The 16234-nt window shown below is 39.5% G+C and overlaps 1 protein-coding gene across 2 annotated transcripts in view; it reads left to right on the forward strand.

Moving 5' to 3' along the window:
* Nucleotides 1-3120: 3120 nt before the first annotated feature.
* The window catches only part of atrnl1b (attractin-like 1b), a 300343-nt gene continuing 287229 nt past the window's right edge, over nucleotides 3121-16234 (forward strand). For both annotated transcript variants that reach the window (XM_066693672.1, XM_066693673.1), the window contains exons 1-2: nucleotides 3121-3216; nucleotides 4155-4361. In XM_066693672.1, coding sequence (XP_066549769.1) covers nucleotides 3164-3216; nucleotides 4155-4361 — 260 coding nt within the window. In that variant the 5' untranslated portion in view covers nucleotides 3121-3163. The remainder of the gene's footprint in view (nucleotides 3217-4154; nucleotides 4362-16234) is intronic.

Here is a 16234-nt window from a genome sequence, read left to right on the forward strand (position 1 = left end):
TCTTCCTGTAATGTGGAATGAATATAATGATGTGGTTTGCAAAATCTCTGTTTCATGGAGCCTTGGTGACCCAATGAATATTGATTGCTGAAGAGAACCGAGGAGCCATGAACAAATGTTGATTTATAAAAATTGTGTTGCAAAACATTATCTTTTTTTGTTTACTTCAGTTATGACCAAACAAAGGAGTGGAACATTGTTTTTAACATTTTGGAGCACTTGTATAGCAATTGAGAAAGCCTTGTTCACTGTTTCTGGTTTTCTTTATTAGAGGCATTTCCATCCATCCATCCATTTTTAAAACCGCTTATCCCAGTGAGGGTCATGGGGACGCCGGAGCCAATCCTGGCAAGCATAGGGTGCAAGGCAGGTATACACCCAGGATGGGACGCTATTAGAGGCATTTCAAAAAAGTTAAATAGTGGGCTGTAAAATGTGACGTTATGATCATACACTGTGTCGTGTCTTTTATTTTTCATTGTTCTCACCCCAACAGTTTTTACACATGATGTCCACCACAATCACTTCCAACACATTAATGTACATTTGTGTCTCCTTGAGATTGCTGTTTGTCACTTGTCCATAACAACTGCCGGATAACTTCAACTTGAAAAGAACAGGTACAAGCAAGTTACTTTACCATGTCAGTGATTCTGAAAATGTCACATCCCAATGCTAAAGCTTGGCTCGAGGTTCTCAAAATGGCAGCTGTGACAACAAATTCATTTCCTTGACCTGTCACTATCAAAACTCTCAGACTCATACCCTAAAATGATATTTCAAAAGAATACACTTTGATTTATTTTGCCTGAATACTTGATAAAGGATATATTTATTCTTCCACCTGCACCCCAGCCATCCTGGAGTCTGGCATTGTCAGACAGTAGGTAATAAACAGAAGTTGGTCTGGCTGGGACTAGGATGGCATATCAATAAATGAGAAAGCACCTGATCAATCAGTTTGCTGTTTTCTCTCTAAGCCAGGAAAAATGAACTCACACTATACCAGTAAGCACACTTATTGCATTCGATGTGTACACATAAAGACCATTGCACCCAGTGCCCTTCAGGCGAGACTTTCTCAAAATGAAATTGTGGGACCGTCTTGCTTTGTGTACATATCGTATTAGCTCAAAGTCTTCACTTCCAGCCTACATATCATTTTTATTGTGCAGAATCTCTTCTCATGGGAGAGTTAGTTAACAGTCCCTGTGCCGTGTAATGCAGTAGTTTAGTGGAGTGAGAGTGGAACACAGTGGTTAAGAGAATATCATTGAAACCATTTCATGCTCATAGCCCTGACCTCAGTCCCAAAGAGCAGAACTTGGTTTGGGAGAATCAGTAGGAGACCCCAGAGACCCATTTCTCTCATTGCACAAAAAACTGAGCTACAGTATATTCCTAAAGCAATCTGTCAAGAGGGCTGCAGTGAGCATTAAGAGCAAGGGAGGGCTCACACCCAATTAAATACAGTGTGAACAGAGGTCTCTGGTTTTGTCCGTTGTCCCAATACTTCCAGTAACATGGTATAGAGATCTTCATTTTCTCTGCTTACTATTTAATTATTTTAGCTGACATACCTGCATCCCAGAAGATTTTGAGTCCAGACAACTTCAGCACAAAATGTGTTTTGTAGTCAACTTCTATTGCTCACAGTCCTGATGATGACAAACAGAAGAGACCAGCTGTGGACAAAGTCAGCTTGCGTTTGCATTTCAATCATATCTTTTTATCGGCATATTAAAATATTAAACATATTTAAACCTTTGGACTTTCTTTATCGTTTAGATCCGACTGTAAGATAAGGGAAAAAAATAAGGGGGAAAAGAGACACAGCTACAGTTTTGACCAGAAGATGTTCACAACAGGGTGAAACGTACATCAGACTAAAAACACACATTAAACTGAACATAGTAACCAAAATAATAACACAGTATTATACACTTTGATGCTTAGTTCAGCCATGCACTTGTATGTTGAATACAGCTACATGTAACATAACCCTTGCTTTGGAGCACCAATGTCTAGTATAGTGCTAATAGAAATCCTGGGGCTCTTTTATAGTTAATTGAAGCCCTAGCACTCTGCCATATGTAATACACTGCCAATACCATTTATAGAGCTCAAGGGATTCCTGCAATGTTCACCGAGCTCCTGGGATCCTGTAATTTGAATAGAACCTCTGCTTTTTATATTGCCTCGAGGTCCCTGCACCTTGGGGCCCTTGGGCTAGTTTAATACGGGGAAAATAGAATAACTAATTAAATAATGTATTAATGCGCAGTGTTGAAGTACTATTCAAACAAACAAGACACAAAATAGCGAACTAGAAAGTAGAATAAATTAAAACAACCTACTGTTTCTATTTACAACATTACTGTCAGTCATTGTTCAAGGTGGACATTCAAAGAGATTCATTACCTTATCATCGCACATATAGTTTGACAGTATTTTGAAAAATTATTTATGTTATATGTTGACAGTCATCCATGTATTGCATACGCCTCTAAACGAGCTCTGTCCTGCACTTCTTCTGCTTTTCAGAGTTGCAAACACAACCGTGGTGTGAACCACACTCTCCATTCACCCATCGCAGTTACTTTCGAATGATCACAGTTTACAATATAGTCTTCTCTCACTCATTGCTCCATGATGCTGATATGCTAGATCAAATAAACTGAACACAACTGCTGCTGGCATGACAGAGCCTTTGTTCGCTGTTGCCTGTGTTGAATCTGTTTGGGTGTTTTTTTGAAATTGATAAAATATCAAATTCCTTGTGTGTGATAATGCAGTCCATGCAAGAGTGTGCAAGAGAGGAGACAGACAGAGGCCTCCAGGTTTTTGTTTTATCCAGACCGTTAACAGCTTAAATGAACCAAATGGGGGTCTTAATTAGGAAAAAGTCCCTGTGTTCAAGGTACCCAAGGATTGGTGATGAGGAGAGAGCGGCAAAACCCGCAGCATGGCGGCTCTCCGGGTCCCCCCACCCTGTCCCGGGTTTGGATTTACACCTTTACTAAAGACAGGCTGCTGTCCCTTTAAAGGCAGGATTCCGCGCTACGCATGCGCAGCGCCTTGTGTTGGAGTTTCTCTAATGCAAGAGCAGCGACAGAAGCGCTGGGCAGCGGAGGGAGTCGGGGGGCAGTATCGGAGCTGGCGCATGTACCGTGGACCTCTCGGGATGGATTGCACCGACATTGAAGAAAAGCACGAGTACTGCATCTCCTGAGACCACACCAGCGCCGGAGACGTTGTGTGTGTGTGTGTGTTGTGTTGTGTGTGTGTGTGTGTGTGTGTGTGTGTGTGTGTGGGGGGGGGGGGGTTGTGGTGGGAAAGGAAAATGTGTAGAGAGCAAGCCGAGGCTTAGGGGTTGCTGCATCCTCCAGTGCTGTGGACGACACCAGCAGCGCTACATCCATGTTTGCGGACCGCTGCAGCCTTCCCGGGGTCTGGAGGCGACTTTTGCGACACGTTATTCCTGTGACCTTTTGTTGTTCGGGGTGCGGGGAGGCCAGGAAGGGGTTAAGCGCTGCGGTGTGCGGGGCAATCCGGGCGGCTCACGCTGAGAATCGGTCCCCCCGAAATCACTTATTTATTCAATATTTGCGCGTTAAAATGGCTGCTCAATAGAGCTTACTGCCGTGCAAAGGTAAACTACATTAAAATAGCAAGAGCGTGCAGCGTATCGGATATTATTGTGTCTCTTTTTTTTTGTTGTTGTTGTTGAGCTTTTTCGGGTTTCCCTGTGCAAAATGTGGTCAGAAATGTAGAATCGTTTTACTAGCTAAAGTTAGAGCTGCTGCAGTAGCTGAAGAGTTAAAAAAAAAAAAAAAAAAAGCCTTGCATCGGAAGAGGAAGATTCAATTGGAGTATAATATGTGCTGAACTTATACAGTGCCAGTCTTTTGTGTAGATAACATGAACACTGAGACATCATTTTAGTGTGCTGCTTCTTTTAAATACCAGTCGGGGTCATAGACCTTATTCAAGCTGGATTACCAATAATACTCATTTGAAATAATCCGACCAAGGAGCCTCACCGCAGCACAAACAACACAAGTCAATTAAAGAGAGCCTGTATAGATCACCCCCCACCCGAGTGATAAAATGGATGCTGAAACTCTGCTGAGAAGAGGACTCTTTCTTTTCAGATGGCATAAATATCCCCCTTCGGGATGGTTGGATATCAACAGATATTTGCTGGTTTATATCCTGTTTTACTTGGTGCTTTACACCGAAGCCACCTTCTCCAAATCGTGTGACAAGAACTGCCACTCTGGGAGGTGTTTCAATGGGACCTGCATCTGTGACCAGGGCTGGGTGGGAGACCAGTGTCAGCACTGCCAGGGCAGATTCAAGTAAGTACCGGATCCTATAGTAATGTGGGGTTGTGTTTTTGTGTCCGCAGTTCTGCGCAGATCTGCTCAATCCCGGCGATGCCATTGGTGGAGCCGCGCAGAACTGCGGACTCCTGCACTACTCTGATGAGCAGCGTACTGAGAGCAGTGCTAACTCGATATATACGCGTTATTTGGTTGTTGTGTGTAATTGTGTTAACTGGGAGGAGAGCCAGTATTGTAAATGCTGCCCCCCCCCATCCACTCCCCTACAGTTTGAAATGACATCACACGCCTTTGTAGGATCCTGAATGGATAACTAGTGATCTTTTACTCTTCCTTTATGTGTAAGCAGTCTTGCTGAATGCATGTCAGATCCGCTCCAGATCATGCTTTTACGCTCCCCTTTGTTGTTGTTGGTGGCTTCTTCGCAAAAACACAAACCTACCCCAACCATACAGATCACCAGAGTAAAAGATCCCAATTTCAGAGGGGTCCCCTCATCGATTGCGTCATATCCTAAAATTTGATCTGATCTGATCGTATCGGAAAGGGAGGATAAAGGACAAGGGCTGTCGACCCACACCGACTGACTGAGGGAGATCCAGTCCCCGCTGGGCAGCAGTGGATAATTGAATTATTTTTGGTGCACTCGCCTGCCTTAGCCTTAGATCTGTGGAAATGCAATGCAGAGGCAAATCGAGGGAGAGAGGCGTGAAAGCTTTCATTAGGAGCCTGAAATGAACAAGATGCTGCCGTGGTGGTCTTGCAACCTTTGGCCATGGTTGAGGTTTAATGAATTTGCATTGCATTGCACATCCCTAGCCCAAACACTTAAGCATATTTTCTGGCTATAGGTGGGCATGTCTTTGACACTTTGTAATACATTGACAAAAAACAAGCCTTTTTTTGTGTGGTCATTTTGTTGTTGTTTGTAGTCCTGAGGCTTGGATACAGAATAAAAAATGCTGCATTTCAAGCACACAAAGGTCAAGATACTATACCCTCGCCAGCTTCTTAAGATCCTTTGCCAACTTCCCGAAAATATACAAAAGATGCACATGTCCATGGGTCTTCCATAGAGAAAGCACACTATTGTAATGTGCCTTTGGTTCAGGAGCTAAATGCAATGTATTCATTAGACCTTTAAGGGTTACATTGTAAGGAACAAAAAAGATTGTAACCCTTTGTTAGAATAGTAACAAGCTAACCATGGCAATAGAGTACAAATCCAGAATACAACACAGTTATTGGATACATTTTGTAGTAAATGTGACTGAGTAAAAAAAAAATCCAGACTTTTGACAAGTGCATTAAGGAATTGTGAAGTTTATTTTTAATTATTTATACTAAAACAATGTTGTTTTTAATAAGTAACTTAACATTCAACCTCTAAAGTAGTAAATGGTGTACACTTCCTCCAGATTAGCTGTTTTTAGCCTTTATATTCTGACTTTCATACAGTTTTCAGATCTTTTCTTCATCTGTAGTGCAGATGCTTACTGCACCCCATGGTGCTGTGTGGGACATTTTGAAGGACTGATTTTAATGGGTGAGCAGTTGGACTGATCTGTGGGTCTTTTACACCCTGCTGTATTACAGATGACTGCAAACCAATTAGATTTTCTCTCTTAACTTAAGACCAATAAACTTTAAACTCAATTTGTATGTTCATACTGGCTAATAACGTGTCAAGCTAGTTTAAAAGGAAGCTTTGTGTAATGTTGTATTATTAAAGCAAAGTAAAACCTGGCTGCTGCTGCTGCTGCTCTTGTTTGAAAAAACAAAACGTCCTTTATTGTCTTTTGAATTGCAGTAAATCAGATGGATTGGTTGCTTATATATTTGTTTTTTGTAAGGCGTTCTTTTTGCAGAATAATTTAATTGACCCGAGTCTGTCTTTATTGTGCAGTGTACTTTCTTGATCCTTTCTTCAAGAGTTTGTAATCGGCTTAATCTTCTTTTGATTAGCTGTAAAAGTAGGAAGTGTATCTTTTTTTGTTTGGTTTTGGTAAGTATTCAATGCTGGGACATTGTTGGCCCCAAGTTGGCCCTTTCATTAGATTGGGTGTCTTTTGGAAACATTTATTGAGTGTGGGATTGGCATAGTGCCGTAGCCTGGAGCAAACTCTTTGTGAATGTGCCTTTATAATAACATGCAATGGGTCTGAAAAAAGAAAACAAAAAATGAGCTAACCTAAAATGATAACTCTGTAATACAGGTACTGATCTGCAGTTTTGTATCTTGCACAAATGTGTGAGGATGCATTTAATTAGCTGTTTTGTAAAAGAAGAGCTTTGTATGTTAAGGCAGTTTTAAAATGCTGTAAAAATGTACAAACATCAACTGGGATAATGTTTCAGTATGACTTTCCCAGCTTGTGGAAATATCTTACTGGGACTGTAGAATCTGAGTAATGATCTCTGTGGAGGTTAAGAATATTGTCTTTATTGATGCAATCATCTGTTTTCTTATATCAGGGCTTTGAGTTTATATTGTCCTTGTAAATGCATTTCTCATACTGCCATGCAAACAGCTTGTCTTTGAATTGGGTTAAATTTCTCTGTGAACCGAGCGTCGCTTATTAAATTAAATCTACGGAACGTTGTTAAATAATTAACGTGGAAAACCCCTGCAACAAATTCTGTAGAAAACTATGAAAGCTTACAAGACCTGTTTGCTGGTTTTCCTTCACAGTATGTTTGTGTTTCCTCAGATTTCTTTTGTCTTTTCTGATATTTTAATGAAAATTTAATTTCATGTGTTTTGGGGAACTGATTTGTCTACAGTGCTGCTGTAGTCAGAGCCTGTTGTGCTTTGGGATCTTTAGAGATGCTATAATTCACAGAAAACATGATCACTTAATGGGATTTATGCTGTAAAATAATTCTGGTGAATAGTACTGTGTATTTAATATTTCCCCTGGAGGTAGGATGAAGATGCATGGTTCCATACCTGCCAATTAAATTACCTCCTTGTCTCTTTTGTTCCCTTTGCTTTGCAGATGGATATTAAACTGCTCTCATTTCCAATTATCTGCTGGACAGTACACACACACAGTACTGGGCATTATTTATTTAAACTTAAAGTATAGGCATTTCCCAGTGCAAAAGCCTGCTGTTGATGTTTATTGTTTCCCGAGTTCTCAAAATCATCAACGTATAATGCTGTTTTGCTTTGGGTTTGTAAGCTATACTGCTGATCACATTGTACCAATGAAAATCATATTACCTCCATAAGTAAATGTAATTAAGAAGAAGAAAAAGTAAGGTTTAGTGCACACAATGAGTATAATACAAGCAAGCAGAAGGGTTTCACTTCATTTAATTTGTTGTCAAACTCAAATAGTACCCATGACATCAAGAGTCATTATGATTTGCTTACCCACTCAGCAATGTGGGCAGAAATAGTGACCCACAAATTCTGGTTGGGGTCAAAGGAGAATGTGCCAAAACCCATCCATACCAAAAACACATTGCAGTGTAAAGAGTTGGATTAGAATCTTCACTGTAAAAAGATGCAGTCGTGTTAGGCCTTGAAAGAAAAATATTTAGTATCGTTACTTTTCTCTCGTGCAGCATTCTTCCTTTCCTGGCTCTAATCCATTGGAAGAAGCCAGCCCTAGCTTAGCACTGTCTTCCTGGCTCTGCTCCACCCCCAGGGTCCTCGGGCCCTGTATGTCCTCCTTCCCTGTGCAGTCCTCCTCTACTGGATGACTGATTCATCCCTCTCTCCTCCTGACTCACATCCACTGCCTGCTGGGTGGCTCTGCTGTATATTGCTCTGCACATGGGTTTTGTGTGTGTGTGTGATGCTTCATTGTTGTATTGCAGCATCGCTTCTTGCATCATGTAAGCTCCTGTACCACAGCATCTACTGAACAACAACAGCAACGATGATAATATTCTTAAATTATCTGATGTATGTTTTTAAAGTGGGCAAAACACAGGTGAATGTACATGAATGTATGTAAGATGAGCTGCTGAAGTATTACAACCCTAAAATAGGTCTTTCTATATCCTAGGCCACAGAATGATGAGACATGGTTTCTGCCCAATGGACTCCATAGACTAGAGCTCCCCTGCCTTCCACTCGATTTTAAAAACTTAATTGGAGCATCTGGGAGTTAACTGGCCTCAAAACTGAGTTAATGTGAACGTATGAATTCACTGGCATTGATCTAACACTGAGGATTGTCAATGAATATTGTGTTTGTCATAGTGAGGCAGTTGGTTATACCTGTAGTGTTTTTTTTTATTATTTTATTTTACATTTCCTTTCCTGGTTTTAAATTGTTGCCTTAGGGATCTAAAAGCTCATAAAATATGCTGTCTAACTTGCTCAGACTAAACTGAATTCTTGGTGAAAAGATCTGAGAGACGTTGGTCTCAATCAGAGATATGATGGCTGTGTTTAATATGCTCTTAAAAAGGCCTGACAGTAGAATTATTGTCATGACGTCTTTTAAGGTGGTTCTGCTGGAAAACGTATTTCAGATAGTCCCAGTTAACGGCTGATAATGAACAGTCTTTTAGACTGGAGTTGACTAACTTTAACCATGTGTCTGAAGTTCACATTTTCTTGTGGTAAAGTATGTAGTCGTCTAACAGGGACCAGTTCCCCATTGAGGTTATATTAACTTGGTATTAACTATCACGTTATTGTAGACTTCTTCACCTCCTAAAACAGCTGCCCCCAAGAAGGGATTAAAGTATAAGAGTGGAGGTGTTATTAAATGGTTTATTATGGGGGTCAGGGATTGAAGACTGTGTTTTGGGGGGGACAGGGGTGAGGAGGCATGTTTTGCTAGAGCCCTGTTTTTATTTCTCTCTGCTTAAATGAATCCTGAGTCGGTTTTGCTTCTTAGTCCTCCAATCCAATACACTGTAAAATGACAAAGAAACAGTTGTTTGCTTTTGTATTTAGTTATTTTTTAGAACAGACTCATCCATGTTGCCAGTTTTAGTGTCTCTTACATGTTCCAGCTATAAAGCCTCTTTTAAAAAGTTATGTTAAAAAATAAATCACTGAGCCGTCTTCAGTATTCTGGGAGAGGGAATACATTCTCTTTTGAAAGTCTTCCAGTACATTTCCCATCTATTTTATTGACCCACTGCTCTCTTCCTTACTATTTTTTCCATCCAGTGTCTGACCCTCATCTGTCAGAGGTTTAAGTCTGTCTCTGTTTATATGCGCTCTAAATAATTCATAGGTACACAGTCTCGTTTATGTTAAATGGGCTGTTTGCTAGCGTGAGATTTTTTTAAATGGATGCTTTGAATAACTATATCCTTGCATGTCATTTATGGTTTCTGTCAGCTACCGCTCTGTAGTCATATTCCTCCTTTGAAGTTTCAGAGCTTGAAATCTTTGTTTGGTTCTGTTTTTGCTGTGCATTGATGACCCAGTAGTACGAGTCGCCCAGTATAAATGCTTCCTGTGTAAGTCCGACTACTTGTGGTTGAGTACAATGAATAAAACCTGGCAGGGCGTGTTTAAGTACCAAAACAAAACGAATTGGGTAAATGAGATTTTGTTTACATTTTGAACACACAAACCTTTTAAATCTTTGGGTTTACCTTAAAGTAGATCCAACCCCATCCTCACCCTTATGTGTATAACCTTCTCAAGTGTTTTCTGATCTGATTTAATTTAAACCCCCGATTGGAGAATGAAAACTAAAACCACAAGCGACACCAAGCTATATGATATTAACAATCATGTTCCCGTGCTACCATGCCAGCTTTTCATTCCATAGTACATTACATTGGACACGCATTTTGGCAGCGTCTCCGTGAGTGTCAGATGTCTGCAGACGCGGGAGTCTGCTTCAGCTCATTAAAGAAGAGTCATTGAGATATTGGACAAAGCCCAGAGCCTGTGCTAAGAAAAGACTCAAAGCAACCTATAGTGTGTGTGAAAAGGGTCCGGGACTCTTTCTCCGATTCATTTCCATTCCATTGGGTAATTCAGTGATGCTGCAAAAACCTTAATCACAGTTCTTATACTAAACTAACAGCCTGTGGGTAGCAGTTTCTCTGTAAGTGTTCTTCCTGGTTTCTTAACACCACAGTCCCCAGTTTTTGTGTTTTCTACATATTATTGATTTTGAAATCGGTAATTAAGTGCATACATCAGTGAGTCACAGTACACAGCAAAGCCACATGTATCATTACAGAAAAGCAAAACAAAGAAACAATCCACATATTATATTGCGTAATAATTTCAGCAGAGAGCAAGACAATGGGCTGGACCATTTTCAATAAGGTTGATTTTCTGCCATCGGATAAACTTAAAATAAATGTATATTAAATTAATTTATAATAAAATGCATTAACATGGAGAATTTAACGTTTTTAATTCTAGTTTGGGAAGTCTGTTGCCTATAAATTAGTTAATTGGGTTTACTCATAACAAAGCGCAGATCAAATGAACGCAGTAAGCTGCTTTTCCATTTGCAATGTGCTCACAATGTGAGATTTGTGAATATGGTGTGCTCAGTCAAAGACCCCGAGTATTAAACGAATCATGCAGTGGCAGCATTTCATATTATTTTCAGAAACCATGCAGGGAAATTTTAACAATTATAGATGCAATGTTATATATTAGGAGTGGACTTGGTGTGTTAGAGTTGCATTTAATGATTATTCAGTTATTGGAATTGAGTTCAAATGTACTGGGAAAATATATGCATTGATTATGCTTTTAATTTGTTGCATTTCCAGTCGGCAATCAAGTAATTCTTCATATAATCAATAATGGTAACCAGAATCATCATCCTAAAACATGGCCATTTGAATAATTCCTTTCCTGTCTCAAAGGGTGAATTGGTTACTTTAACTTCACATGGAGCAGTGCTGATAAATTTAAGCCAATTCTTGCAGCTGTTTTTCAAAAGTAGGGGACAATCGCCTCAGTCAGTATCATTCTTCTCCAGTCTCTTGCAATCCCCTTCGTCATTTCACAGAGCTCTGTTGAACCTATTGATGGAAGATGGAACATTTGAGTAATTTCTGGAAACTCTACAAGTCCCCACTCAACCCTGTCTAGTTTTAAAAGGGTAGTTGGTAAAATTCATATATCCAATGTTTTTATTAATTGTCTATGATTCTACCAAGACCCTTTTGATAACAATTCCATGCAGAACACTAGGGGCCAGGAATGATCCCGTTAGCTGTGGACTGCAATGTCTTCTCCACGGTAATAGAAAATGAACACTCTGCAGTTGGCTGGCCATCTGTCCGGTGAGTGTCTTAATCCTCTGTGGCTGTGGGAGAGCACTGTCAGGTCAACTCTCTGCTACTTAGGCAAGGTCCAGTGAATCAAATGTTATTGGGGTGGACGGGGCACCGCCAGCTGTATATAAACCTCCTGCGGCTTAGGATGCAATATGCAGATTAGGTTTTTAACTCTTCTGTGACCTACAGAAAACAAGTTAGGCCTAGATCTAGACTTGCATAGTGTTCCTAGCCAGCGTAAATTTTCTATATAGGGAAAATCAAACTGAAACATGGGAATGATGTGCAGTGAAAGTCGATTGCAGCATTTCTCTTTGTTTGCACGATGGCAGAAAGTGCAGAGTTGCCTTACTTTATGAGGTGCTAAAATCCATTTATCGGAGTCTTGACCACTCTCTCTCACCTGGATTCTATTGTGAGCGCCTGGGTACTATGGTATTGCAGTTTCAGGTTTTTAAAGTTGTGTGGGGCCTCATCCCTGTGTTTATATGTGCTTGTGGGCCCTTTAGCATTTATGTCAGCCTGTGTGTCCATTGGCATTGTTTTGTGCTTTTAATATATTTGTTTAAAGAGGATTTTGTTACTTTGTAGGAATTATTAAATTGCCATTTTAAAGCTGTTGAATGACGCGCTTATGCCTTGTATAGGAAAGTCTTGTCTAAACTAGTAAATTGCTGTTATGTACCGTAATCCGCCGTTTCGGAACGATTTTGAGCCAAAAAAGGTTTTATAGGCCTATGGGCCAGGCTGTAAACCACCGCAATTGTAATGATGCCCTGCTTCTCTTGAGCGTATGGGGTAGCTTAAGGTCTCAAGTTGATCTGTTTATCGCTAAACAAGGTTTGTATGGTGCAGCATCTCATTGTTATTTCAAAACAATAATTAGGGCAGTACAGGTCAGGTGATGCCGATTTACATATTAATAGAAAACCTTTCACACTTTGCCCCCTTGCCTGAGCGGACAACTTACTACCAGGGCCATCCTGTCCATTTCATTACCGTTGCCCCGTTTTCTCGGCCTTCCCAAATCTATCTGGATGTGTTGACCCTCAGCCATTAGTAGCAGAAGCACCCTGCCTCACAATTTAGTGTGGCCTGGAGAACAGTGTCTATATCTGGTCCAGCAGACAATGTGCAGTCTTCTGTTTAGTGTCTGAAATACGCTGACCTTGGTTTCAACACAGCTTAGTGATAATGGAAATGTGGACATTCCAAATTGTTCAATACTGGCCACGTAGTCTGGGTCTTTCTCTGTTATTTTATTGCTTCAGCTAATATTTGGTGGAATATCTCAAGAATGGAAAATAACCAATGATCTGTCACAAGTTGCATACTGACGGAATAGTTGCCTTTCAAGTTGAACGTACTACCCATAGGGGGATTTCCCATGGTAATGACATGAGCCCTGCCCACCTTTGCTTATTAATCTTTTTCAGATATCCAGGGATGCGTTCGCAACCTAACATTATCTCGCAGTGTATTCAGAATTGTTTTTATATTTAAAATTGGCCCACACCAGTGATACAATACACTAAACATTTTTTAAATTTCAGAATTCACTATTTATGGTTGACTTTTTAATAGGTGCTACTTCACATCCATTTTGTCTATCCAATCATTAAAATGCGAACAAGGCACGATGGCCTTTTAGTGAATATATAGTATCTGGCGTTCTCTGGGTTTTTGCTCTCAGATCTCCATTCGTGGCTTAACCCTATAGCAGAACATTCATTTGAAGGGGAAATCTGTAGTATATAGACCTGTAATAGCTTTTGATTGTGTCTGCTATGGAATAGTAAAAAAGTTATTATACACTGGTGCTCTCTCACAGTTGGAATCTCTCCAGGGCCTTTAAAAATAGAGACCCCACCAGCTGCCTTTTACTGCAGACTTTCACTGTTCATTGAGTCTCATGACCAACAGAAGAAAAATAAGTGGTTATTATTTATTTATGTGGACATTCACATATCCTGACTCTTTCACATGAAAATCTGACCACACGACATCTTGCATCTTAGCTTCTGCTTGTGATCCAAAACCACAGACTAAAACTACAGTTTATCTAAAATATTTTATTTTTCACAACACTGTTAATATGTTAATAAACAGCCAGGAGATTTTTGCCATTTAGTCCTGGAAACAAGTGAACAGAAAAAAAAAGTTTAAAGGAATTTGGTCAGACACAGAACATGGGTCACTTTGCCTAGATTCCATGCAGGCCATTAGTATTAAGGAAAATAAGGAAATGATTGATACTGAGATAACAAGCTTGTATATAAATGTCCCTTTAATTGGAAAATGTGGTAAAATGTAGATGTTTTTGTGATTTGACACTATTCACTTGTGTGTTTTTTATTATCTCTCCAGTTTTTACTGATACTATATAGTAGTGTTGTGTACTGTATAGTAGCCATAATGTTTGTAGACGCACATCATTCTATATTATTATATCATTTTTGGGGGGGCTGGTCACAGCAACTGCTCTCCAAAACCAAGATTCCTTTTGAACTAACAAACCATTCCACCTAAACAGATGTTTAAATGAATGAGATGTTGGTTCGAAGCACTTAGCATGGGTGAAGTCCGAGTGGAATTTCCGTAATTGATTTGAAATCCAGGAAACTATTAAACGCACAGTATTTGTCTTTAATTTGAAAGGAATACTCCCAACTGTGGGTAATGAACTACAATCTTTATTTGAGCAATTCCAGCGTTATGGATGTGACACAAGCACACAAAATGCAACTTTGTTGCCTTATTTAAGGGCTCATTTAAATAATTAACTAAATGTGATTGATAATTTAGATAGTGTTTTTTGGACTGTCATGTTCAAATTTCAAGGTTCAAAGTTTCAGCATTCCTTCTTTATCGCCCAACTTGTACTTGTGCACTCAAAACATTTAATGCCATTTTATAAGGACAAGTTGGCAGCTCCCCAAAATCATATTAAGTTATACCTCTGTTTTTTAATAATTTCATAGTATAACTTGAATTGCAGCATTATGGATGTGATGCTGTCTGAACTGTATTGAAAAAATGTATTGAAACCTTTATTAAAAAACACTTTAACCTCATTAATTACCTCAGAACCTGTCAGTGTTGCTAAAAAGCAAAAAAAAAAAACTACAGCGCGGTTTATTTTATTTTAAAGGCAACCAATCAGATTACAAACACAGCTCCTTTCTTCCATCAATGAGGAAGCAAGTTGTGGATCATAAAGTAGAAAGTACTAGAAAACCAATGCAAAAACTATTGCATAGAAACATGTAACGTGGTGGCATGCATATTGCTGTTTTTTTCAAATTACAATCAAAAAAATGTTCTGAAATGTAAGGATGTAAAACTCTGTGCTAACACTGGAGCTGCTTATCTGGAAGTCATTGGGGAAATTCAGAAAATCATGAAAAAACTAACATTTTATGCATGTTTGATGGCCCCATCACCCTATTTAATTTGAGGGATTGTTACATGGCCTAGAGCTGAGTGCTGCAATGCTGTAACCTACACAGCAGTCCCTCGAATAAAACAATCATGTAAAATAATAGCAACAGTTCTGTGTAATGAAAAAAACTTTTTATAAATACAAACTGATGGTTCTTTCAGAAAAATAGTGTTATGGGGCCATCGAACGTGCATAAAATGTTGTTTTTAAAGATTTTTGTGACTTCTGAATTTCCCCATTGACTTCCAGCAAAACCGCTCCAGAGTTAGCACCTGCATGACATCACAGGACTTCTCCTGATCTCTGAATTCTGGTACATAGAATGAGCTAGACATGACAAAGTCAATCAACATAATGTTTCTATTTATAGAATAAACTGACAAATTATGGATTTTTGGTGCAGTATAAGATGGTGTATATTTTCAGTTTTAAGGAGCATGTTTAGGTGATCTTAAAACAAAGACCCCGTTCACACGAGATTTAGGACAGCCCAGGGCCGGCCTAACTCATATGTGAACGGGGTCATAGATTTAGGCTGGCCCTGGGCCGGGTCAAAACTAGTCCTGCTTTTTAACCCGGCCTAAATGTAACTGTGACGCGTCGGGCCCTGGGCCGGTTGAAAAGCGTCAGCGTGTGACATGACGCAACGCAAGCCCTGCCCCCAGAGACACAGAGTAAACAGAATAAACACGGGCACCAAGACAGCTCACACACTGCAGGACACAGTATTGTGTTCTTTATTCTTTGAATGTCATATCGATCTATAGCTTTAAATGTACTGATACATTTCGTTAGCTCACATCTTTATATATATATATATATATATATTAAAAAAGTCTAGGCTAAGTAATGAGTTATAATGTAACGGTTCAAACTACTCGGTCGATTTAAAATAAGTGTGTAGCTGGTAAACTTGCTATTCTTTGTTCTTGTACCAAGTATGATTGAAGTCTGAAATTGAACAGTATGCATTTTACACGTGGAAATTGCATTGTGAATGGGACCATAACTTTATTAATTATCCGAATTTTGCATTAAAACGATATAAATTTAACTGAAGCAGGTTTCCATTCAAATCAGTGCATTTTAATATGAGACCGGTTATTTACTATGCAATCCGAAATGCAGTTATATTGAGCTGAGCAGTACAATCACAAATGCCGGCGTTGAGGAAACAACTGGGACGATGCAGAAATGAAAGCGCTGTTTACAA

This window comes from Amia ocellicauda, chromosome 20 (genome assembly GCF_036373705.1).
Source record: "Amia ocellicauda isolate fAmiCal2 chromosome 20, fAmiCal2.hap1, whole genome shotgun sequence".
Taxonomy (NCBI): Eukaryota; Metazoa; Chordata; class Actinopteri; order Amiiformes; family Amiidae; genus Amia; species Amia ocellicauda.